The sequence below is a fragment of the Sinocyclocheilus rhinocerous genome, unplaced genomic scaffold, assembly GCF_001515625.1.
Source record: "Sinocyclocheilus rhinocerous isolate Xijiao unplaced genomic scaffold, SAMN03320098_v1.1 scaffold1708, whole genome shotgun sequence".
Taxonomy (NCBI): domain Eukaryota; kingdom Metazoa; phylum Chordata; class Actinopteri; order Cypriniformes; family Cyprinidae; genus Sinocyclocheilus; species Sinocyclocheilus rhinocerous.
Window position 1 is genome coordinate 311919 of NW_015648635.1, and position 25869 is coordinate 337787.

Here is a 25869-nt window from a genome sequence, read left to right on the forward strand (position 1 = left end):
AAGCTGATATTCGCCCTTGTGCGAAAATACCCAGAATGCAACACAAAGGCATATTAGGTGCTTTCCAGTTTCAACAAAAGCAAAGCAACCACTGAAGTTTTGCTGGACGGCTGGAAGCTGCTTGCTTTGCTTTGCTTTTCTTCGTCCTATAAGTTTTGTTGCTGTGCAGAAGAAACGCAGGCTGCCATCCATTAATGCACACATTGTATAAACAGCACAATGCATCACATTCCTCAGAGCTAGGAGCTCAAGGAGAACCCGGGCTGGAGCGTAAATAACAAGGCACTCAGGAACATATTTGATGTTGATATCTATCTCTAAGGACTGGGAGGGGGAGAAAAAAGAACAGAAAGAAACAAACTTGCACATTCAGTACAATGAAGCGCACACGGAAGACACGCACACAAACACATGATTGCAAGGGCTTCACAATCCTTATGAAAATACGATTCTGCCCAAATGGATCTACTGTAATTGGTTTCAGATAGCGAGGTCGAGGGGGAAAGGCGATACTGGTCACTATTATACGAAACGGAGGGAAGAAACACACATATTTACACAGGCGTTCCTTGGCTACGTTAATAGAGAGAAAAAGAGAAAGGCGAAAGAAACATATGTCAACTCTCTCACCCCTTTCACCAGGCAGTCTGTATTTACACTTAACACAGGGGTAATGAGGAATACATCGCAACGTTCCTAGTGCTAAAACAAGCATGAAAAGCATTAGCAGCCAGTTGCAGCTTGGCACATCATTACAAATGCATCCTCGTTCCCCAGGATCAGCACTTGAACTGAGCTTTTCATCTCGTTGCGGAGTCGGCCTCCGAACGAGACAAACAAATGTTACAGTGAAAAACTAGCTAAGGGAAGCAGGTTTATTTGAGAACGGAAACGCAGTGGATTAATCTGGATTGTTGAGAATGTTGGTCCACAACAAGGCGGGGTGTTTTTCCAAATGTCCTTATTTCAATCATAATGTTTTTTTTTTTTGTGTAGACTAGACTTGTGCCGGTATTCGGTAATGCGATATATCACGGTAATGAGTATGCACGATATTGTTATCGTGGGCACTTCTAAATACCGTGAATAATTATATATTACACATATCCGAACAACTCTAGATTAGAATGCTACACGTGTTTTGTTGGAAGTTTTGTGCTTCAGAAGATCTCTGGGCTTGCAGTTGCAGAGGGCACATCAACTCTTGGCTTATGGAAAACACGCACAACAAGACAGAGATAGAGCGAGAGAGTGAGAGAGCACAACCCTTATCAAGCCGGCAGGAGTCGGCTGCCACGAAAAACAAAGGACAAACAGTTTAAGCTGAACAAACAAACAGAGCTGATTGGCCGGTGGTCTGCGCGGCCTGTGCAAAGATAGGGCCCCACTCTCGACAGCAAAATATTGACACCATATCTGTTATGTAAGTGTGTTTAGGACATAGGGGTCTGATGAGGGGCCAGGCCACTCATGAATAGAAAGCGTCGCTCCAGGCACGGATTTCATAAACAAGACGTGCGCTGAGGACATAACAGCCCTGCAGCGGCCCTACGTTTGGCGCCAGATGCACGTCAGTATGAATGACAGCTGAACACGTTAAAGGTCCGTTTGGACACACAACGGCAGTAGGTCAGTCTGTGGACAATGTCCCAACCTCTGTTGTGAGGAGGCTGACTTACACAAGGGCGGAAAAGACCGCCTTTTATCAAAGGTCATCCATAGCTGTGATCTGTGTTAGTGCTCCAGTCAACAGTGAACCAAGGCTTATCAGGGAGGCTGGGCGGCCTTGTTGAGCTCCAAAGACTGAGGCTGTATTTGGCTCTATAGAGACAAACAAAGTTCAAATTAGCAACCTGGAAATGTTACATTTGAAGTGAATTTTGTTTTTATGTAAACGCTCTGAATAACATCAAAATTAGACCTTCTCAGATGGCTCGTCATGACAAGAAGCAGGTGATTAAGTTGTTAAATTTTCAAGTAATAAGCTCCATTTAATATTAGCACACTTAAAATTATATTCATAATATTATTTAATGTATTTTTGATGATGAAAATTACTTTTAATAATAATAATGATAATAATAACCTAAAATTATAATAACATTTTAATGTATTTTCGATGATGAAAATTAATAATCATAATAATTATACCAGGTAAAATATAACAAATGAATAAAATTTAAGTAATTAAGCTCCATTTATTATTAGGACAAAAGAAAGAAAAAAAAAGAAAGAAAGAAAGAAAGAAACCATTTATTATTTAAAAAAACAACACAATCTGAATCCACTTTTAAAGCCAGACTTATTAGTAACTTGCCACTTTCATTTGGATTTTTTTTTTGGATTTACTTATAAATAAAATACATCACCCTTTGTTTTATTGCTTGTTTTAGTCTAACTTTCTTCTTCATTTTCTGGTTTTAGCTAAAGGAAAACCCCGTCTATCCACCATGGGCATATGTAACAAATAAAAGAGTTTGACTTGTGAGGTCTGAGTTTAGTTCTTTAAAAAGGACTCAAGTGGGAAAACAGCCCAAGACACAACATGTCCAGTAAGGATGAGACGTGTGCTCACAGCATCCATTCCAGCAGCCGACACAAATAAAAAATGAGGAGAGGAGAGCGAGTGAGACAGAGAAAGAGAGAGAGAGATCTCAGTTATTGTGGATACAGACACAGAGTGTTTTTCCTCAGCCAAACGCCATACTTCTCAGACAAGAGAAAAGGATGTGGGAATAATGAGTGTTTTTATGTATGACTCAATAAATCAGCGGTGTGTGCAGCTCGCAGGCCGGTCCGTGGAGACGCTCCTCAGCTGCAGGGCCAAGCGCGAGCTAACCGGCAGAACAATGGGCTTCTGTGAGCTGCACTCTCTCTTTTTCTCCTTTCATTCCTTCTCCAGCCTTTTCCTCTCAATCTCTCGTACGCAGCTCCTGTCTTTCCTTGCTCTGCGCCTCACATCTCCGTCTCACTCGCTCGCTTCTTGTTTATTGATTTTCTAGATTAAGGATCCCATGGAGAGGGATTGTAACACACAACCATAAAATTATTTTGGGGTGTGCTTATTTGCCTTCCCCTTGCATCTATTTGGCCTGTGTCTGTAGACAATTATGCTTCCCCAGCCCAGTCTCAGGTGCTAATAATGAAGGACAAATAGAATCATATGTGTAAACTTCCCCTTCTGATGAAAATTTATATTAACTTTCTGCCACTGTAAACACAGAGGCATAGCTCAGCCCTCCCTGGTGAATTCGAGATGAATTCGCTCATTTCTACCCCAGAAAGCTGGGCATTTACGTGAGGGAAAAAGAGAAAACAGAGATCTGCTTCATTGTGTAACCTCACACTTATTTTTTCAAGTGCGAGGAGACAAAACATGAGTCTGTCTGGCCTATCAGGGTGAGTGTGTATGCACAGACAACAGTGATGTGTGTGTTTGCCTGTGTGTGTGTGTGTGTGTGTGTGTGAGTGTGTGGCCCTCATTGGGGAAACAGTGCCAGCAATAACAGGCCAAACAGAGTCGGCTTCCACCGTTCCCTGCAACCACAAACATTCATACGCTTCCCACCTCCTGCAGACACCGTTATGGATGGTTCTCGCAAATCTGCGCCGCACTTTTGCACTGGACCACAGTTTACAGTATTGCCAGCAACCTGTGGAGGGAATTAGATGGCAGGGGCCCCGTACTGAAAACAACATCTGTATCTCATAGAAATCCAGAAACGTACTGAAAAGAGCGGGAGGAAAATTAACAATTTCTACTCTGATTAGTTGCTTTTGCTAAGATGAGCATCACAATTACTATTGCTTAAAGTGACCTGAACAATCCCTAGTTTTAAACTTTGGTGTATAGCAGTTCATGCTACAAACATGAATGATACTTAAATTCATTAAGCTTGTTAAGGAAAGGTGTGCTATTCAACAATAAGAACAATAAGAACAATTTTTACTGATGGACAACAACATTTGTGAAAAAAAAGTACAATTTGCACAGGAACAACTCATTTTATTTAGAAAAATGTAAACTTTGGTATCATATAATCTCTTTAGGTTAATTTTAAAGATGCTTAAACATCATAAAGAGGCATCACAGATCAGTTCTGAAACCAAGTGCCTCTCTGTATCTCTCTGGGAGCTCAGACATTGTTTCTGCACATCTCTGTCTGGTTTCTTTACTTATGAAATTCGATTTCTCCCTGCTTCAAGGTGTGCTATTCAACAATAAGAATTCTCTGCTTGCTTAGTTGGGCCAGTTGAGATTTCAAATCGCACTGCCAACATTTCACTTGCCTCAACAAATATTATTGATTAATTTATAAATTTCAATTTATAAATTTTAAAAGTATTTTTTGATATATTATTTAATGTTATTAAAAATATTACAATTCTAAAAATATATAAATATTTAATAAGTATTATTTAAATATATTTCACACATCTAAAAATGCAATTTATAGTTAAAAAGCAAAATAGTAAAAAAGTTGAAAAGCAAAAAATGTAAGATACATTTGCTTATTATCGAACAACGCTATTTCTTTTGGATTATAACAATTTTTACTGATGGACAACAACATTTGTGAAAAAAAAGTACAATTTGCACAGGAACAACTCATTTTATTTAGAAAAATGTAAACTTTGGTATCATATAATCTCTTTAGGTTAATTTTAAAGATGCTTAAACATCATAAAGAGGCATCACAGATCAGTTCTGAAACCAAGTGCCTCTCTGTATCTCTCTGGGAGCTCAGACATTGTTTCTGCACATCTCTGTCTGGTTTCTTTACTTATGAAATTCGATTTCTCCCTGCTTCTCAATGGCAGGCTTTGGTAAAGCCCTTGCTTTCAACTGCTGTATATCATCTGGGTTTAGATAAGGTGACTCTACTGGGCCTTTTATCTGCATTCCTTACAGAGGCATGAGCAAGAAAGGAGACTGCTTTTCACTTATACCATCAACACGTGCCAGCAAGTGCAGGTCAGCGAAGGAAATAAAGGAAGAGTGAGTCGGCGAATGAGTCCCTACTTCCTAGCATGTGCTCGATGCACTAGGCTTCTTTTTCAAGTGATTATGATCCATCTCTTTTTCGCAGTTCCACGCCACTGAGCGTCACACGGTCGGAGGAATACCTCTTTATAAATGTCGCATTCAGGGGCGAGAGAGAGCACACTCCACACTTATTTAGAGTGAGGCCAGAGGAAAAAAGGAGGAAAAGAATAGCACAGAGCTTTTGTCAGGCCGAGCGAATGGACTTGTTCGCCATTTGGGCATAGCATTTGTTGACAAGAACTTATTAAGAGGCTCAGACAGCAGAGTACACAGCTAGAGGCAAAGTATAGACTCTCTGCAGAAGGGGAAAGAGACGCCTCTCTTTCGCCTCTCAGTCCCATTGACAAAAAAAAAAAAGTGTTTGTGCAGGGTGTCAATAGCAATAGACAAGACTACGATGATAAACAAACTGTACGGGTCTCGTGCAGAAACATACACATATGTATTCCAGGTAGGAAAGTTCTAAAAATGCAAATCCATTTTCTTTTAGGTGTATATTTAGGGTTAGTATGTAGTATCTTTCCTAGGGGTATGAGAAATATCCTCATTAGGTAATTGTATATATCGCCTGATCACCCTCCTGGCAGCACTCTAAAAGTCAACAGTATATGTCTGAGGGTGTATGTGTGGTCCACAGTGAGCTCTTACACTGTTACACAAGGTCGACTGGCCCCTTTGTGACCTTCAATGTAATGCACAAACCCCTGATTACCATGCAACTAACCACAAACGGCATGTTGTGGAACAATATGCGGTTTCTCCTCCAGCTGGAAAATACGTGCTGAAGGAAGCTCAAAAATGGAGCTCCGACATTATCGCTTTTCAATAGCCCAGGAAAAATGATCACCACAAAATGGAATCGGGTTACAAGAGCACGATCCACTCCAGGTGAAGACAAACTATTGTTTTCAGTCCATTTACCTGAGTGTTCAACTGTCATTAGTTTGTGGTGGGCCGGTAGTCCATTCAGCCCGGGTGATGGATCTTCCCGGCCCATCTCAATGAGCGTCGGGCTGCGCTGCAGATCAGTGGAGTTAATAGCGTTACATCTAGCTGGTGGTGGGCCAATGCATCTCCGTCAATCCTCCCTGCTGACGGAGCGCTGGGGCCCCGGGCCCTCCCGGCTACGTGTGCCAGCGTGCCGTTGTCTTGTGAATATTCCAATTACAGTGCGTGCCTGACCTTTTGAGTGAGCTGAGCTTGGGTAGAGTTATCTTCCCTCCTGACATACGCTGCCTATCAGTCAACGTTTCAGTGAGAGAGACAGATATGTTCTAAGGGTTTCATGCTGATTACAAAGAGCTATGGATTGTTACACATACCCCTAGACGTGCGGCAATTAAGATGCATTCAATGCGCAGATAAACATGTGTTCACTCAAACACGTCGGCTCTGTGTATTCACATGCCATGTATCTGCTATAATCAGCTAACTGCCTGACTACACTCGCTCCCGTAAACAAACCCTTTGACAGGCCTATATGGCTTTTTACTAGGTTTATTTTGCAATTCTAGCGTGAACAAAGTCATACTTTTGTAGTTCCCTCCCCCTCCCAACAGCTAATCTACATCTTTCATTGAATCAAGAATGGAAATGGCCAAGAATTGCTTCTTTTTCAATTTCATGCTGAGGTAGCTCAACTTAGTGGATGTAATTTCTCCTAACAAGAAAATTTATCACAATGTCGTTCACTTAGTTTGACCATGAGAGAAATCCCCCTCCTTTTCTCACAAATTTTTTTCCTTTTCTATGCTTTGATGAACATCCCTAAAGCATCATCACTCCCTTCATAACACGTCTGACCATAACTAGACTATTACGTCGGGTGTTAAAAAGAAGTGTGTAAACAATCTACATCAAAAGAAATGACAGAGGTCACATGTAAGAACATGCATGCCTGGCACTGTAAACCACAACTTGTGTACACAAGATGAAGTATATCACATATAATTATAAAAGAGAGATAGTTCTGGCTATAAAATAAGACTGGATGAGCCACATAAAGCCACACAGACAAAATGCACAAACAAAATCAAGCAGTTAAGCTAATTAACTATAAAACTTGGTTTTACAGTATCTGATCATATTGCTGTTGTCAGTGTTTTATAAAAGCTCCCCAAAACGTCTTAATCGTGGTAAAAATCACAGCTAATTGCTTTAGTAGCAACTTCTTAACAGATTCTGCTAAGCCAAACTGAGACAAGCACCCGATGTTGCCACACAACTGCGGAAATACCTAGCGGGCAAATTCATGCATCAAATAACTGGTAAATACCTCTAGCAATAACAATCACATTTCAATTGAAATGGAGTAGCACTGGAAGATTTAAGCGTGAAAGCAATATCAGCTTAGCGTCAAATCAAGCATGAAGCCTCACAAACAACCTTAATTCATGTTTTGCATACAACGACAGCATTTCCTTATCACAGTGTTCACGCACAATGTGGTGCATGCTGCTAGTTCTCATTCTTTGAGCATGCTAACACTTTCGGTGGTTCTCTGGCTAGTGATGGAGATATTCGGGCTGAAATGACAGTGACGGAGAGGGGATATAGCATCGATCCTACACTTTAAAGATAAATGTACCCGGACGAGCCCCCAGAAATAACACCCACTGAGAAAGCCTGCAAGCCCGGGCTAAGTGACATGTGCGTGCATTTGAAAAGCCTCTTGTGTATTTGCGAGCTGAGGCCAGGCTTATTTACATTATTTGTTGAAAAGCCCTGAAGAGCTGCAAGCTGAGAGGGTCTCTTACATATGTATTCAGTGTCTGGGGGCAGTGAGCTATGAGCCAGGCCAGACACCACTCATATGATCTCTCTCTTGCTCACTCTTTTTCCAGCATTATGGAATTCAAATATTCAAGTGGAAGAGTGGCAACATCTGACTACCTTGTGCATAGTAAATAGAAAGAGGGAAAGAGGGAGGAACGGGGGGAGAGAACAGCTCTAGCAATCGTAGCCCTCAACTCCTTAACCAGATTTACATCATTTTAATATTTGTTCCGGAAAACCTTCACATACAAACATCCCCAGGCAGGCGTTTCACAGGCTGATTTGTTACTATTCATGGATAAACTGGAGAGAAACTGTAATACTAGACATGCTTGTTAAATTCACAAGGCTCCAAAGCTGCCTTCTAGAAAATCCTGCCTCTTGGTTGTCAGCTTAAGACGCCGGGCATCTGCATATGTGAGCTTTTTAAGCTCTGTTAAATGGTTTGTGGTGTCATAGGCTGTCAGAGATACTGGGAGGATGAGGTTCAGGATGCTCCAGTTTCCTCACCATGTTTTTATTGCGTTAGAGTTCAAGACGACTCTAAAAAATTCCTTGCTCTCGAGGGCTTTGCTCCGAATCACCTGCTTCGAGAAATACAGCGTTTGGTTCATTGCTCAAGGTTTGGAAAAAGAACTACACTACCCATAATCACCTGCTCCACAGTCTTAAAACAGTGATTTGATGGTGTAAAGTATGTCGCTTTTGTCTCCAGTGGAGGCTTCTGCCCTGAGGGCCGTTATAGATTTCAGTGCCGTTAATTTCCGCAGGCAGGGCTGTTAGGAAACATCAAAACAGCAGTAAATGAGATGTGAAGTGGTCATTGATCTTGACTGGCCGACTGCTTGAGTTTTATTTACACACTGAGGTTAAACGTAATTGCTAAACACAAGCGGCTGGTCAGAGTCGTGGCCTAATGGTTAGCCCCTACGCTAACACATTGAGCTGTGGTGCTCAGTTGGGCTCAGAATGTCATAACATTTCCCAATATCCCACTCGTCCCAACCCTTCTCCACCATTCAGTCAATAAAGTGTTATCAAATTAAATAAAACAAAAAATACAAAAAGTATACATTAAAAACAGATGGGTATTTATAAGAGTATAGAATAATATGCATACAAAGTATGAAATATTTGTAAAGTAAAATAAAAAATTATAAAACTGTAAAAAGGTATTATTAATGTATAAAACAACTTGAAAAATAAAATAAAAGATGGACTACATAAGCACTGGAAAGGTAAAAGGGCACCTCTGCTATATATAAATATTTCTGTTACAAAAAAAAAGTCTCCCTTGTTGCCTAAATGTGCAAACGTGGCTCATTTCATTTATAACACTAAGGCTGAAGGTGTGTGTGTTTCACCTGCACGTCTTTGACCGGTGTTTCCTCCCCATGACGCTAATAGTGCCGCCCAAGCATGAGCAACGGTCATGAGTGTTTGTTTCCAGCAGATTTCACTCTGTTCCTTTTTCTCTCTACCCCCCTCCCCGTCCTGTCCCTCACTCGATCTCTCTTTCAAAGCCACGGCTTGACATTTCGCTTGGTCTCTGGAGAGGCCGATGGGAAATGGAGTTACTACTGCAGGCGCACTGTAAATTCCATACAGCCACATGTTATGTGGCCTAAACACAAATGACCACTCCAGGATCTGAGCTCTCTTTGGTGATAATAGAATAATGCCTGCTGTTGTCTGGGGAGGAACGGAGCACGCACATCCGTCACGGAGAGGTTTATATCTTGCAGTGTCATCGCGAGAATCAGCACGCCTCTATATGTCAAAGCGATGTAAGCTGATAGTGAAATGGTAACCGTAAAATACAACGGCAAGTCATCAAAACATGTTTTATTTTGTTTCTAGCACCAATCTTTGTGAGAGCTTTATGAAATAGGGCTCTGGTGAAACCGTTTGTGTGTGTGTGTTATTTACACACTGTAGTGGAGGAGTCTCGGGCCGGTGTGATAAAGCTAATGAGCTTCTTTGTGCTGGAGTGTAAATGAGACAGTCACCTCGCTTTCACTATCTGCACGGTAGAGACTCCAGGGGTGATTACTGCTTTAAATTATGCTCAAGGGCAAAGCGCTATTTGCATCAGAGGGGCTTTTATTTGGCTGATGAGCGGCGAAAGCCGTCATCACCCTGCCTGAAGATGTTGCACTCGCAGCTCCCGGTGGACGGTGGGGGAGACGGAAGCGAGACTGGCTGTTTGTGTGGCGTCTCCGTGTTACTTTGTTACTTTGCCCTCCTGAATGACAGTCAATGGACCCCTAGAGACGCTCCCTCCCACCTCTTCTGAACGCAGGCATGTGTGTTAATGTGTTTGTGGGGTGATGATGGAGTCAGACTCATTGAATATCAATTAGCACTGTGGTTTTTCTCTGTTATGCTTCAGTTTATGGATATTTTCCAGGTGTTTTTCTTGGATTTGCGGAAAATCATTGTGGAAAATGAAATAAATAAGTGAAAAATAAGTCCTATTTAAATAATTTGTTTTCCATGGACACCTCCTCCCCAAGTGGCTCCCTCAACTGCGATACTACCTCCAATTTCATTTGCTCTTACACCTGAAGAAGATGGGGAAAATATGGCTGACACTGGCTGTCAGGCGTCTCATCTTAAATTCTCCTCAAGCTAAAATGTATGAACAGTGTCCTATGCATTTGGGCATGACATTCATAAATACATGTGGAAGAGTGGCTAATAAAAAGTGCAGAACTGATCTAAAAATAAATAAATAAACAAATAAATAAAAACAGAAATATTCCAAGAGCCAATGGCATGTTTATATAGTATAAAATACTGCAGAATCTATAATTCAATTCTAATGAATGAAGGTAAAATGCATGGCGTGTGGATTTTAAAACGGCACTCTTTTTACTAATATACCCCAGAGAACTTCCTCTCCAGACAGGAAGTTAAATTGCAGAGTACGGCTAACTACACTATAAATCCATACAATCACAGATTATTAAACTAGAACAATCATCTAGAGGTTCCATTATATCACATCACATTATCTACAGATCAATGCAAACATTCTTGTATGCACACACCATTATACATATAGCAACATTAAAACTCATTTAACATCAGCCTGCAAATCAATGAAGTCCATGTCCTTAACCACAACTCTTGTCAGAAACATAAAAAGAACATACAGTGCTGCTATACTTTTTCCAAGAAGATTATTATGGAAATATAATGTATTGCAAATGTAAAAGTGTTTCTGAAAATGTTGGCAGAAAAATAGCCACAACACACTGTAAATTTTAATGTAAAATGTAATAAATAAATAAATAAATAAATAATAATAATAATTACAAAAAAAAATCACAAGACAATTTGTAATTTCTGGGTGTTTTTTTCTGAGTAAGAAATTTTGGCAATGGACAAAAATATTAGATTACAAGCAATCTCTAACAGTTATTTTTAATTGGACTCCTTCATATCGCTCTCTCTCGCTCTCTCTCTCACACACACACACACACACAACACCAAAACTCAGAGATCTAGGTGGTTATTAGGCGGATGTGTAGGAATTCTCTGACTGTGGTGTGTGTGAGGGAATTGTGCAGGAAGTGTGTGAAGTTAACAGCACCTGGCCTCCCTTTAAAAAGCCTCCCGAGGCCTGTTAGCTGGCCCAGTCATTTCAATGTGTCTGTCTGCGCTCTTCCGCTTGCTCTCTGTAAGTGAAACATTGTCACTCTCTCCACTGTCTCTATGGCACTCATCTCTCCTCTCGTCACTCTTTCTGCTTACACTGCCCTTTTCTTCCACTCTTAGTGTGGATTATCTACAGACAGATAACACAATTTTGATTTGTTTACATTTTTAAAATGTATTTTAAACGTATATTTATATACATTCATATTTATAATATCAATATATTATTTTTAATATTTCTAATTGCTTACTGTAACAAAAATAATAATAATATAAAAATATATAAAATAAACTACATTATTTAAAATTACGCTAATTCATTAGAATTAATAATATTTAGAATTCATAATATTTTAATATTTCAGTCTGACACTGATCATAATTACAAACTAAATATATAAATATATATTTGTATACACATTTAATTTTTTAATATTTTATGTTTATAATAATAATAATAATAATAAAAACATCATCGTCATCATCATCAACTACTAACAATTCACATATATAAACTATTATCAATAATGGCTTTGATGCAAGTTTACAAAAACACTTTTGAAGAGCCCAGCATTAACCACCAAACACTGATCTGTATCTCACACACGCTGAAGTGAGCAGGTTAAAACAGAAGTCAGTAATGAGAAAGTGTGTGGCGGGGGGGTTGACCCCAATCAGACGCATGTGTGAGACACACAGAGAGAGAGACGGCCGGTGTGATGATGAATGGGAGGAGAGGCCATGAGATGGGGGTGCTGTTGTAATCACCAGCTGGAGAGGGTGGCTATGAAGGGGGGTGTTCAGAGGGGCCCACAAAGAGCCGCAGGACACACTTCACTCTGCTACACTGATCCTGTCTTACCCACAGGCCTATGGGCTGCTTTCAGCTGCTGTCACCAGCACTGAGCCACTCACACCCATCCACTCACACACACACACAAATAATAATAATAAAAATAACTGCCATTTAATAGCTATAAACTTAAGCTGCCAAAAAACAAACAAAAAAAAACTAAATACAAATACTAATAATAATACTAATAAAAGTATTATAAAACAAAATTATAAATACACAATTAAAAATATATATTATAAAAATGTTCCACTATTAAAATCAATAATTTTGGAATTATTGGCCTACTTTTAAGCATTTTAGTAGTATAAACATTCACATGGCAACCAAAAAAAAAAAAAAAGAAAAAAGGAAAAAGTATTAAACGTCTTGCTTAAGTCCTTGAAAACAAAACAAACAATGCCTGAGGAATCACAAATTCTGTTTTCAGACACAAACTTACATCCAATGACACACTTGTGAGTGAATAAGTGAACACACACTCCACACTGCCCGCAGACTATCCCTGAGCTCAGCCGGACCTCTCATGCTGCTCTTTTGGTGAGCTGTCAAACCCATCACTCACTGCACCGAGACACATACATACATAAATACATACAACACAAAACTGTGTTGCTTTTAAAAGTCAAATAATTATGCATATATATTTTGAGACAAATACAACATGCACTGGTCAGTTGAGGTTTCTGGAGTGAACGAGTTGCCTGGCAGCCCATAAAATGTTGTGAAGTCAAATAAGGAGGCCCTCTAGTGGCCACAAACAAAGAAACGGGAGCAAAGCTCCGTACTTCAACACACAAACACACATGCACGGCCTCAGCCGGCACACTTCTTGCACAGAAGCACCAAAACACCTCCAAAACAAGTCAAAAACAACCCAAATACAGCCAGATTTCTGCACAAAACTCTTGAAATCCTAATGATTTCAAGTGAAAACTACGCTTAAATAAACACCGCCAATAAATAAGAACTAAAATATAATACAAACAAGAATAAAACAATAAAACAGTCCAGTTCCTGTCTAAATGTGCACAACTGAAGGGTGTCAGTCAAATAGCTGCCTGCTGAGCCCTGTGTGAAAGCCAGCGAGAGAGAGAGAAAGAGAGGGAGGGAGAGAGAGTAAGAGACAGAGCGCGGTGGATGACAACGGACGGGGGGAGAGAGACACAACTTACCTGCTGTTGTTGCAGATGCAGCAGCTCGACTGCGCTTACTTCACTGCTCGTCTCCCCACTTGATCTTCCATCTCTACTGCCAGCATCTAATTGGCTGCTTAGGCTGCTCATTCCATTTTGACTCATTGAACTGTTGCTTATTGTCTCATTGGCCGACTCCTGCATCATGACTTAATACCTAGAAGTGATTAAGAGGCACCAGTTAAGGCTCTTGTTACAATCCCCTTTAGTTGCCTCCTAAAAAAAAGAGGGGGGGCAACTAAAAAAGAAAAAGGAAAAATGGGGGCGAGAAAGAAAAAAAAGCTTTCCATTATCAACCCCTGCTCCCTTTGCAAATTAAAGCATTTAACGGGGGGAGGGGGTGGAATTATGCATTCACTGTGTAAATGAAGCAATACAAAGAGATGCACGTTTCTTCCTGCCGTTTATTTACTTATTTTTTAATTTAGCTTAATGCATGCTTTTAAAAAAAATTGTATTTAGTTTTTTGCTTATCAACCATCACACACACAGATAAACATCACATAGTGTGTATAAAAATAAATTTAGTGACTTTAATGTGGTGTGAATAATTTCAAAAGGAACATATTTTAAATATAACATGTATGAAGCCTTTTTTTCCTGTTCAAACGTCTTAAAATATCCCCGTTGTGTCTCGACTGAACTGAGTTGCTTAATGATGCACAGCTAATCATGCAAAATTAAAATTTGGTACAGAAGGTGAGGGGAGAAGAGGGGGAATTACAAATCACATGCTTCTGTACTGTGATGAACGATATAATGGCCTTTTCTTTTAGCTGAAGCTCAATAAAATTTGCCTGCTAGTCAAATGAGGAGAGAAAAAAAGCTTGTCACTTATAGGCAAGTTCTCTTCCTCCTGTTTTATTTTAATCACATACTCAAATATTCATTATTTCCGTATATTTAGCGCCGTCCACTGAGCACAATTAAAATTCAAACACCAAATTCAAACAGAACAAAAATCACACATGTCAATTTTTACTCTGGCAAATAAATGAAAAGATATTAAATTAATTTTCCCTGCCATCTATTAGATATGAAAACAGGGGAGAGTGGTGGCTTAAAAAAAAAAAAATCTTTCACGAATATCACTAATGATTGTGCTTAAAACAGCATAAATTATGCATATTACCTCTTCTCTGGTAATAAATGTTTTATCATTTTCCCTGCATAAATGTTGTGTATGTTCACAGGAACCCTTCTAAGGTCTGTAGAGATCCTTGCAATAAATAAAAGAATCGTCCGACCCAACAAATGCAATTCAAGGTGTGTTCAGCATAGCTAATACACCCTCAAGAGCCTTAATACACACACACAGACACACTCCCGTCATTCACATATTCATCAAACCTCCTCCTCTCTACCCGTTACACATTTTGTTTCTCTCAGAAAATGACGACGGACCGTCTCATATTTCAGCACATTCAAACATAAACAATATTAATTACGCTAACGGCGAGCACGCACAATAAAATATTCCTAATCTCGTGTAATGTTTAGAAGGGATTCGTTTTTCCAGCAACACTTTCATTTATTTCCCAGACAGCTCCGCCATCCTTCTTTCCCCAGATTAAACACATCAATTTTGTCACCTGCTACGTACGGACAATTAGCAGCGATCTTTGAACGAGAGCGTACAGTAACTCGACAGCCGAACCATGAAAAAAAAAAAGAAGAAGAAGAACGGCGCTAATCAAATGCACGACACAACAAAGACGTAGTAGTCTTCTAATCCACGGCTGCTTTTCAGATCAGATAATGACATTTTAACAGCACTGCTTGTGTCTTATGAGAAACAGAAGCAAGAGTTTTTTTTTTAATTTAAAAAGTACACCTAACCAGTATGCACTGGTCAACTTGGGAACAAACAAAAGTGCAGAAGATTAACAGACCAGGAGAAAGAGAGAGAGAGAGAGAGAGAGAGAGATCTCTCCTGAAGAAACACAAAGCTGCCGTAGAGATTAGGCAACTAATAAGTATTCAAATTAGGCATAAATTTTACATGCCCCATGTTTAAAATATTCAGAGAAGGGCTGCTTGATTGCCTTTACGCGAATTTTATGAACAACGTAATGGAGTGTTTTTTAATGGCACAATGAAGGAGACTAAAAAGTTTAGGACACTGTTCTTACTCAAACCTGGAAAAAAGTGCTAATTAAAATTACATTTCAGATCACTGTAATCCCAGTTTGCACTGTGGAAATTCAAATATGATTTCTACGAACTGATTATTCCTAGAATTAAACACATGTTTTTAAATAACTAAAGAATAGATTACATTTTCATGTAATATTGGGAAGGAGGAGGGAAAAAAAGAAGGAAAAAATACTTTTTTCCCCTTCAAATTTGGTTTTGGGTTTAATGACGCGGAATACTGATCCTGTCATTATAGAAACACACATTATTAACACTGTATCCTCTAAATCCACATGATCCACAACTGGCGTGTAGGTGTCTAACCGAACATAATGCTCATGAAGATGTATGCAAAGTGTATTCAGAGAGATCAGGTGCTGCTTTAACCTTAATGACAGCGGTGAGATAAATTAATTAGCCATCTGAAGGCAGCATCCAAATCTGCCAATTACAATGTCAATTAGAAACACATCTTCGCTCACGATCGTTTCCACGCGATGGAGCGGACGCGAGGAGGGTGGGGGGGGTTTACGTGTCTGAATGACACTGAGTGAAGGAGAGAGTCTAGTACAGTACTGTACCGCCTGAGAGAGATGGACGGAATGAAAGCGTGAGCGTGAATGAGAGAGAGAGGGGGAGGAAAGCCAGCACCCAAAGTCTGTCTTTGTTCATGTCTACTGTAGGACCCCCGTTTCTCTGTCTTTGACCCTTGGGGCCAACTGTCTGTCATTATAACACACTGTCTTTTCCTAAAAACCCACCGGGGTCAAGGGTTTGTGCTATTGGAACATATTCACAGCCCTTGCTAGTCTTTTAGTGTGGAAAAGCTCCGGCCCATTTGACACTGGCAAAACTGGACGAGTCCTAAAACACATTTCGGCGCTTGTGAACCGTTATTACCCATATCATCTTGATAACAGTCATCATCTAAAAGGAAGTCGGTGTGTATTCAAGAAGGTTGATAAAAACCAAATTGCTGCGTTTCTGGAGTAAAAGATGTTATTTGGATCCGTTTCTTTTCTCGCTGTGTGTTTTTTGTGTTTTAAACACTGTAACAGTACCATGGTTGCGATTCCTTTCTGGCTGTGTAAATGTTTGCTCTCGAATCGTAGGCTGTGCAAATCTGTCCTTTCCATCAGGTGAAAAATCCCAGACAGGATCCTGACAATGCATTCAAGGGCTACGTCTGTGATTTCAGGTGGGTGGGTTTGCAAAGAAAGGTGTGGGGCGGGAAAGCCACAAATATAGCCCAGATGTTTCTCATACACACATACACTCCTCATCACGGAGGAGTAAAGTTACTCACGCTCGTTTGAGCTGATCTGATTTTTAGAACCGCAAACGTTGCCTCATTATCAAATGTGGCACCCTTCTTATCGGAGCTCGGATATCACAATTCTAAGTTCTCCATCATCTAAAGTGCTCAGAAACCGCGGGATATGTTTTATACAAGTCGCTGAAAAGGGGCACCGGAGGCTGCGACTGTGACATTAACACATTCTCACACACACACTCCACTTTCGCCAAGACGCACTTCATTTGTCCCCTCCCGTGGAAACCGGCGGCCCTCTCCCCTGATAGGACGCGCAGAACAGACCTGAAAAAGAGCTTGATGATTATTTCAGGGAGGCATCGGAAAGGCAGACTTTGTGATCCAAGAAGCCTAGTTATTATCAGTGCATTGCTCAGGTGCCCGGAATCCTAACATTACAAGGAAGGGTGAAAAAAGAAGGGAAAAAAATACTAAAAATTACATTTCACAGTCTGCTAGCTTCACCCGCTCTGATTCAGTTAAGATATGGATACCATTTAAAATAATCACAAATTCTGTGCTCCACTGAAATTAATTCATCATTGCCATAAGTTACAATGCATACAAAATAAAGCAGCGCGGCTCTGCTATTCTCCAATATTTAAAAGTCAGGAATGCTTAATAAATCAAAATGCCAGATTTGGAAAATGATGATGCAAAGTCTGAATTTCATCCAGTGCATCTGTATTACATGTGAAATTGAGAATATGCCAATTAAAAATGCCACTGAACACCTAAAAATGCTGCTTAAAAGTTAAACAATGCATGCCAGCAGTCTTTTTAGGCTCTTTGGGGTCGCCGTAAACGGTTAATGACTCTCCTCTAAACCTGAATGTACTGTAATATTACAGAAACCCTCTTCTCAGATAGAGGGATTTCAAAGTGATTCACAATGAATGAGATTATAGAGTAAAAAGAGCACGAGGGAAATCATATTTATACCATGAGCTCAAAAATGAAAAGGGAGGATGAATACATCGCTTTTCAGGATTAATAGTATGCAAAGTAACCGAATCAAGTGTTGTTATCAGTGGTAAAATGAGAACACATTCAAGAAAAAAAATTATTCAATTCAAGATAAACAGACCATCTGTGATTCGATTCATTCAGCGCTGAATGTTCAGAACTTAATTCTGGGCTATTTACATTAAAATAAGAAGAAAAGGAGAGGGAGATGAAAAAAAAGCACAGACTAAGGGGACAAAGAAAACTGCGATAAATCCTGAAGAAGCTCTGAAACATAACCAAATCCTTGAGAAATAAAAACACACATAATTCATAAATGCTAAACAACATGACCTACAAAGCCGGAGTTTCGTTCAGATTTCCCAGCACTTCCGGGAAAAAAAGTCAGCGTTTCAAGTCTTTCCATTTGATTCAAATTCTACTCAGCAAGCACCTCCCTCTTGGACGAAAGCAGCTCCAAAAGTAGGTGACTAGACAGTGACGCTGGTATCTCATCAAGCAGTCCCTGCGCTTGCATTTTGGGTAATTTCTTTAATTAACTCAGCCCACCTAATCACCAGCAATTGACCTATAAACGTAGGAAGCCCCATTGTCTGCTCCAATCATCAGAGGCAGGAAGAGAAAGTCTCTCCCTCGCTCTCTTTCTCACTATTTATCCATCATCTTACACTATTTACCTGCCTCAAATGCATATTTCATTTCATTTCATGCCGCAATTATCCTTTGTGACACCGGCTGAGTGTGGGGCGAGATGAAAAGCCTTGGGGTGAAGGGGGGCAAGCGCGTTCGCCCCTGCCTGGGACATGCGGCCGCGTTAACGACCGGGGCGGCCCTGGTGTTGCCACACAGACACGAAGCCGCGGAGAGACATAGCTCATGGTGACGTTTCCACTTATTTGAGGCTGATTAGGGTCATTATGTCGCACCGCTCTGATTTATGTTGTCATTCTTTCGGGCCGGTCCTGCATCGATAGATCTTAATGAATTGGTAAATAAGGGTGAAGATTACACTTGACAACACCCCAACATTTCTCATTCATACCCGACAAGATTTATGTAACCAATTAGGGCGGTAACAGGCGAGATTGGTCGAGAGAAAAATAATCTTTCCCGAGGAAAATTACCCCGAGTCTAAAACCTCGACAAAATAGATAATGGGCAGTCTTTAAGGGAGACTTAGTCACAGAGCAAGAGCACGGGCTGAAGGGTTCTCAGAAGTGCATTTAAAGAGGGAAGTGGCTCTTGTAGGACTTTCAAAAATATATTTTTTTTCTTAAAAAACCAACCACACGACAGCAGGAACTTGAGCACACGCATGCCAACCGCACACACGCTAACTAATCAGCCGCCATCTGCATGTCCAAACCAGAGGCCATGAAATCAATGGATTAAAAATTAACCTCTCGCCAACAAAGAAGCACTTTGATGTGCAAATGTGAACTCAAGGAGGTAGATTGCAAACCAGTACAATGCACACACACACAAATCAATCGTTTCTCCATGACTTCACTGTGTGATGATGCCTCGACTGAAGAAATCCATTTGCATTTTTTAATAGTCTGGTATTTCAATTATTTAATTTACATCTGTGAGGCAAGAGTAACCAGTCGACTCATTTCACATTAAAATATCAGATAAAAAAGGCTGATCATCAATGAGCGCAGACAGGCCGAGGAGAACCCGGAGGGATGTGGGAGAACAGAGGGAGGAAAACGAGAGTGATGCTGGCGTCGCTCATCCAGCTTCCCCCTTCAAGCACATGCAAATAAGTCTGTGATGCTTAACTGCATCATTTATGGGAATAATAGCGGCATCATCATTATGGGACTCAAATTAAATTACATCACAATTAGCATAACAAAGTGATTGGTTAAACTTTCAAAACAAATACCCGCCTTGGCTAATGAGCGATGTTAATTGCCACATACAAAATGTAGGTAAACGTGTTTTGGTTAAACAATTTTTGAAATTGATATTTTACTTTTTTTGTTTGTTTATCGTTTTCTTTTTATTTATTTTTCAAGAGAGTGTACAATGAGGCATGAAAAAAGCTCATCGAGGGGATTTGCATAATAGTAAAAAAAAACTAAATATGCAGCATTTAATTTTATCGCACTAAACAAGCTATTACACAAAGACTCAGGAGAACAATGTAAATTATCCATCTGATTCTGTACACAGTATGTACTAATCACGCAGCTCATTATACATCAGGGTATTAAATTATAAAGAAGACCACATCCACATTCCAGCACAAAGCCATATAAAAACTTAATAATATGCTCACAATAGTGAGCGTCGCTCACCCTTATGAATATTTAAGTAAACAAATTATCTGCCCGCCTTTGATAGGGATAATTAGTACTTGAGGGCTAATCATTTGACTGACCCCACCTCCAAAATAGGACAGGCTCGTTTAAGTTTTAGGTGACTATGAAATCTTAACTCTTTCAAATTAAAAAAAATATTAAATCATAAAAAAGAAAAAAAAAACACATGTACTAATTAGAATTGTACAATTATTAGCCTACAAAAAATTACAATAGCTGCTCACAAAATTATTTAATTCTTAATACACAGCAGACAAAAAACAATAAAACATTACTCAATTTAATTTCCCATCAGCAAACTGTAAACTCCACAAACACTTCACTTCAAATAAAATCACCTACCAAGCAAAGTCAAAGCACACTGCTCTTCGGCACACACTCACACACACTTAACAGCACGTGCGCACACACCCGCACAAAACCACATTCATTATCGTCATTGCCATTATCACCAGCAATTAACCCACAGATGAAAGCAGCCCACAAACCAAGCCGGAGCATGGCACAAGCCTTGAGGAATGACAGCGAGAGTGAAAAGACCCGATGGATGGATGAAAGTAGCAAAGCATGGATGGATGGAGGAAAAGGCGGCTTTATTACCTGCAGGTGAGCGGTGTGGGACGGCAGGCTGGAGAGGGTGTTTCGCGGAGAGTCGGCCGTCACGGTGAAGAGCATGCGATTATCAGTGTCATCACTCCAACTGTGTTTATACAGACTCGCATCATAAACAAGCGCCTCTTTGGCCCCGTCCCTCACGCGTCGCTCATGCATACTTAAATCGGCAGTGCACCCATTAAAAAAAAAAAGACCCCTATCTCCTGACAATTATTCCTTCATCTCCACTTGTCACCGAGCAATTACGACAGCACACAGACAGGGCCCAATAGGAGACGTGGGCTTTGGAAAGCTGTGCGACCGGCCGGGAACAAGGGGAGGTGATGAAAAAAGTGCCTAAAATGGAAATGTGTCGCCCTGACCTGGAGCTTTTCTGCCTTTTGTGACACACTGGAAATACTGGCATCATTAGCATTAAATCTCTCCGAAAATTATCTGAAAATGCAACTAATCATTGCAGGTTTTACTGCTTCTGGGCTTCCTAATCTAAAAATGCTCTTCAAAAATGTCCCTCTCCCTTTCTTTCTTTCATTTTTTTTTTAAAGAAAGGAAGTCTTTCGTCTTGCTGACCGAGTTGCTGACTGAAAGAAGCAAGTGTGTGTGTGTGTGTGTGTGTGTGACCGTGCGCACCAGCGTCTCTCTCACAGCCTGTGTGTGGAGCCGAGGACTCGGATCAAGCTCCACCAGCAGCCTCTCGTTGCTCTCATTTGAGCACACGGCTTGCGACACACGCACACACTTTCTATCTCTCCTTCTCCTCTTTTTCTCCTGCATTCGGACTCCAACCGAGAGGGGATTTAACACACGCGGCCAGCTGCGGAGGACGTCCCGAGACCCTAAAAACGCGAGGTATGTGTTCCTGCCTGCTTTTTTTGTATTAATTTTTGCTTGAATAAGATTAGCCAGCATGTGACTTTCTTGTAAGTCTGCAAACAAACTAGCATGCTTTGCGTTTTCCAAACTAAAAACCAAAACATGCAACAATCTCAGCCGGGAAGAAAAAGTAACCTACCTTTTGAGGAACGACACACAATCCCACTCCCTGAAGGTAGAGGCATTTGAAGATATTCTTAGAAGCCTTGAAGCATTAACTTGCATAAAAAATGAGGAATAGGATGCCACTGGTAGGCAACAGCATCAGAGCAAGAAAAAAAAATAGGAGGGGGGGGAGAGAGAGAGGTGGGGGGTATGAAGAATGAAAGAAAGAAAAAACTAGCTGACGTTCACTGTCAAAGCCATCATCAGTGAACTATTTACAGCAGTATTTACACGAGCGACTCTTACCCGATCACGTCCGAGAAACCCGTGGCATTTTTACGCCTGTAATTAAAACAAATCAAGCAGACTTCTGATTGTTTTGGCACCAGAGGACTAATCACACAAAAATCAGCGGTTTGATTGTCAGGGTGGGGAGGTGGAGGGGTGGCACTTCTTTTTCCTGTGTTTCCTTTTTTCCCTTTCGAGATAGATGGAGGGCTACTTTAGCAAGTTGAGTGATAGTATAGTTGAAATAATAAATAAATACACCTGCTGCTATCCCTATTAGGTCAAGCTAACCCAAAAAATTCCTTACGAGGGAAGTATTTGAGTGATGAAGGACAAAAAATGCTTGGAAGCCAGATGGGTTTGCAAATTTGTTTTTACACATGCATATTTGCTCATTTACTGCATGTAATTAGACCTTCAAAATTGTTCGCTTTCGTATCTGTCGTATTGTAAACTAATGGTGTTTGTCAACCCTTTTTTTCTTGTTCTCTCGCCCTGCATGCCACAGATGTTTCTCCTAGCTGCTCCCGCAGACAGAAATCCGCTCGAAGAGACGAGAGCCACGCTCTCCCCTAGGAGAGGAGTACAAAGGCCAGTCTGCACACGGCAGATGCAAAACCAAGTCCATATGCTGCAGGCTTCCCATCGCCACATGGAGATTGAAAAGTGAGGGGAGCGTTCGCGTAGCGGGCGCTGGAACATGAGCGAGGAACCAGCTGTTGGTAAACGGGAGAGACGTGAACGAGCAGATTTTAAATACAAAAGACTGACGTAAATGCACATGATTTATATGGAAATTTATATGGACAATTAAGCAATTCTGTATTCAATCTGGTAAAAATCAATTACCTCATTTTCAACTCCAGAAGGTCTTAAAAATATGCACACATCACGGTGAGCAAGAACTTTCACGTTGTGCACGATCCACCCAAGTCAAGCATGACAGATTTATTTATTTTTTTAAAAACCCTCAAACGCACAGTAAGACCACTTGAACTCCCCGCTCTGAGCATGATATAACAGGCTCAGAGTAGCACATTATCTACCAGCTCTACTGGAACATATTTTAACTGTATGATATCATTAGAAACCGCTGAGCCCAAGCCAATGCTGTTGCTGGCCTCCACACCTCCAGACTAGGGCAAATGCTCAATGAGGAAGTGTAAAAGGTTGCACTGGCAGGCATGGCAGTGTCTCAGCATCACCACAGGAACTGCGTCTAATGCGTCATATATTTACATTTCTACCCAAATGCTACGGGCTATGTTGTGCCCTAACCTTCACTTCACAAGACAAACAGGCCGCTTTAGCTTTTAGAGCTTGTTAGCTACTCTCAGTTCTCACTCATATCTGGTTTTATTCTGTCTGTCTCTCACTTAACTCCCTCTCTTTTTTTCTCCTCATTTCACAGGGCTTTGAACCGCAAGGTCAATGAGGACAAACAATTCCAGCAGCGGCTCTCGAGCACATGCAGAAGAAAGTGTCGGGTGATGGGGGATGGACTCGTGTAGTGGCAGAGCTGGTGTCTACGAGCGCTGGCATAATTTCCATGGCTATTCATTTTCAATTAAAGCAGACACAAAATGCCCTGCCCCGAGCCTCCGGAAGGTGTCAAGAGGGGGAAACCAGGCCTTTTTGGAGCCACAACACCACTGGGCTCGTTCATAGTGACAAAAATCACACCACTGAACATCTAAGTCCTGTTTTTATTTCATAATCACACCAGTGAGAACACCAAAACCACAACTGAAACTCATGCATGCTAAATATTAGTGATTTATGGGATGCTATTTGAACTATTATGTCCCTTGGTCGATTAACAGAGGTGTTACCTCCCCCTTGTGTTAGTTTTAAAATCTGACAGGATTGCCAATTGCTAATAAAAACGTTATTTTTACAAATTTTGGGTGAATTTTAGTAACACTGTATGAAATGAGGTGCACAAACTTAATTTGCTGCCATTTAATTTTACTACACATAAAGTTGGCTACAAAAGTCTGAGATCACAAGTAAAATATTCATAATTTTTTCATAACAAATTATACCTTGTTGGAACAAAATTAACATGCACAAACTCCACTAGTATAATACCTTACGATCATGTTCTCCTGCATGATTTTAGATGATCCAAATCTTGAAAATCTGTGCATAACTGGAAAAAAAATGACATATTCAAGAAGTGACTTCGAAATAGAGCAGAATCTTACAATTCTTATCCTTTTTACATATTTTTCCCCACATTTTTCAAAATGCCAGATCTTTGTTTATACCTAATTAGATTCAATTTTGAATTCCACATTTTCAATTAAACCCAGTATGCTGATATTATATCAGCCACCCTGCTCTCTAGATATTGGCATCAGCCCTTGAAAAACTCCTACCGGTCGACCACCACACTAAAGACTGAGCTAACAGCAGATTAAGCTGAGCTAGTGTGCACTCACTGAGAGTCTGATGTGTGTTTCAGGCGTCACAGAAATGCTGGCGGCATTAAAGCTGTTCTCTGGCTGGAGAGTTATCCACTTGAGCTCATATCCGCCTCCGATCCATTCGGCTGATGACTGAGCCTGTGGAACGCACTCCGCGCTTGTAAACAGTCCTAATAAACTCTCAGCCGAGGGTCTGCCTGTATCCTCAGCATACACTTATTTGCACATGTATGAGTTTGAAACAAAATGTGACACTCAAGCACTGCAAATTTGAAAGTATCTTAGTCCCTAATCACAGTCAATGTCAATCAAACAACTTCAGCCTTCATTATGAGTTAAGCATTCCAGACTGATCAGCTGTTGTTTACCCAATTTAAGATTGTCATATAAGTCAATAACAATCGGCTTGGTTGAATAACAGAAGGTTCCTCCTTGTGTCAAAATCTACAAACAGCGTTACCGAAAATAATTAATAATAATAATAATAATAATAATCTGCAATTAAACAAATGCATATATAATTATTGCTATAATATATATATATATATATATATATTTAATTACAACTTATTATATTTAATTAAATATTTAATATATATTAATCTTAATAAATGTATCCGATTGCTTATAATTAAATGATAAAATATTATTTTAAGCAAATTATATATGCATATGTTGGTAATATATCGCCATTTATCACCATGCCATCTAAAAAGACAAAATTGACCATCCACTAATTATTTGTCCTGGTCAAAAATCAGTTTCTCTTAGTTTTTAGCTGAAGATTGTTGCATCTGTAGTGATCAGGATGTTCTTACCATTTGACAAGGCAAGAAAATCTCGAAAAACCGATTACCATGGTTTGATCTATCCATAGCCCTATTCTCTGGGAGTTCAAGAACGCAAATAAAAACTGAGATTAATGGCAAATTCATAAGACCGGCCTCTCTTCATCTTAATGATGTTCTTCATCGCCAATCAATATAAACTGAAATGGACCATTAGAGGACAATGATTATATAACAGGCAGCTAAACATTACTGTACTTAAGCGCCACCGTATCCATGGCAACCTCCTTTTGCCTTGCACAGCCAAACCTTAATGAAGTCCTATTAAGTAGCCTATAATGATAGTGTCCAAATGTATTTGCATATATACTTCGGTAGGCAAGGGAGGGGGACGGAGCAAAGCTCAATAATCATAACAGCGCAAGATAAGATGTGCGTTTAATCCACAGCATTACTCTGAAAATAACAACCCCAAGCCTCAAAGAGCTCAGAG

At 40.2% G+C, this 25869-nt stretch overlaps 1 protein-coding gene across 1 annotated transcript in view; it reads right to left on the reverse strand.

Annotated features, from left to right (window-relative positions):
• The window catches only part of foxp2 (forkhead box P2), a 104771-nt gene that overhangs the window by 49060 nt on the left and 29842 nt on the right, over positions 1-25869 (reverse strand). The window contains exon 4 of the mRNA XM_016514831.1: positions 13514-13691. Coding sequence (XP_016370317.1) covers positions 13514-13681 — 168 coding nt within the window. The 5' untranslated portion in view covers positions 13682-13691. The remainder of the gene's footprint in view (positions 1-13513; positions 13692-25869) is intronic.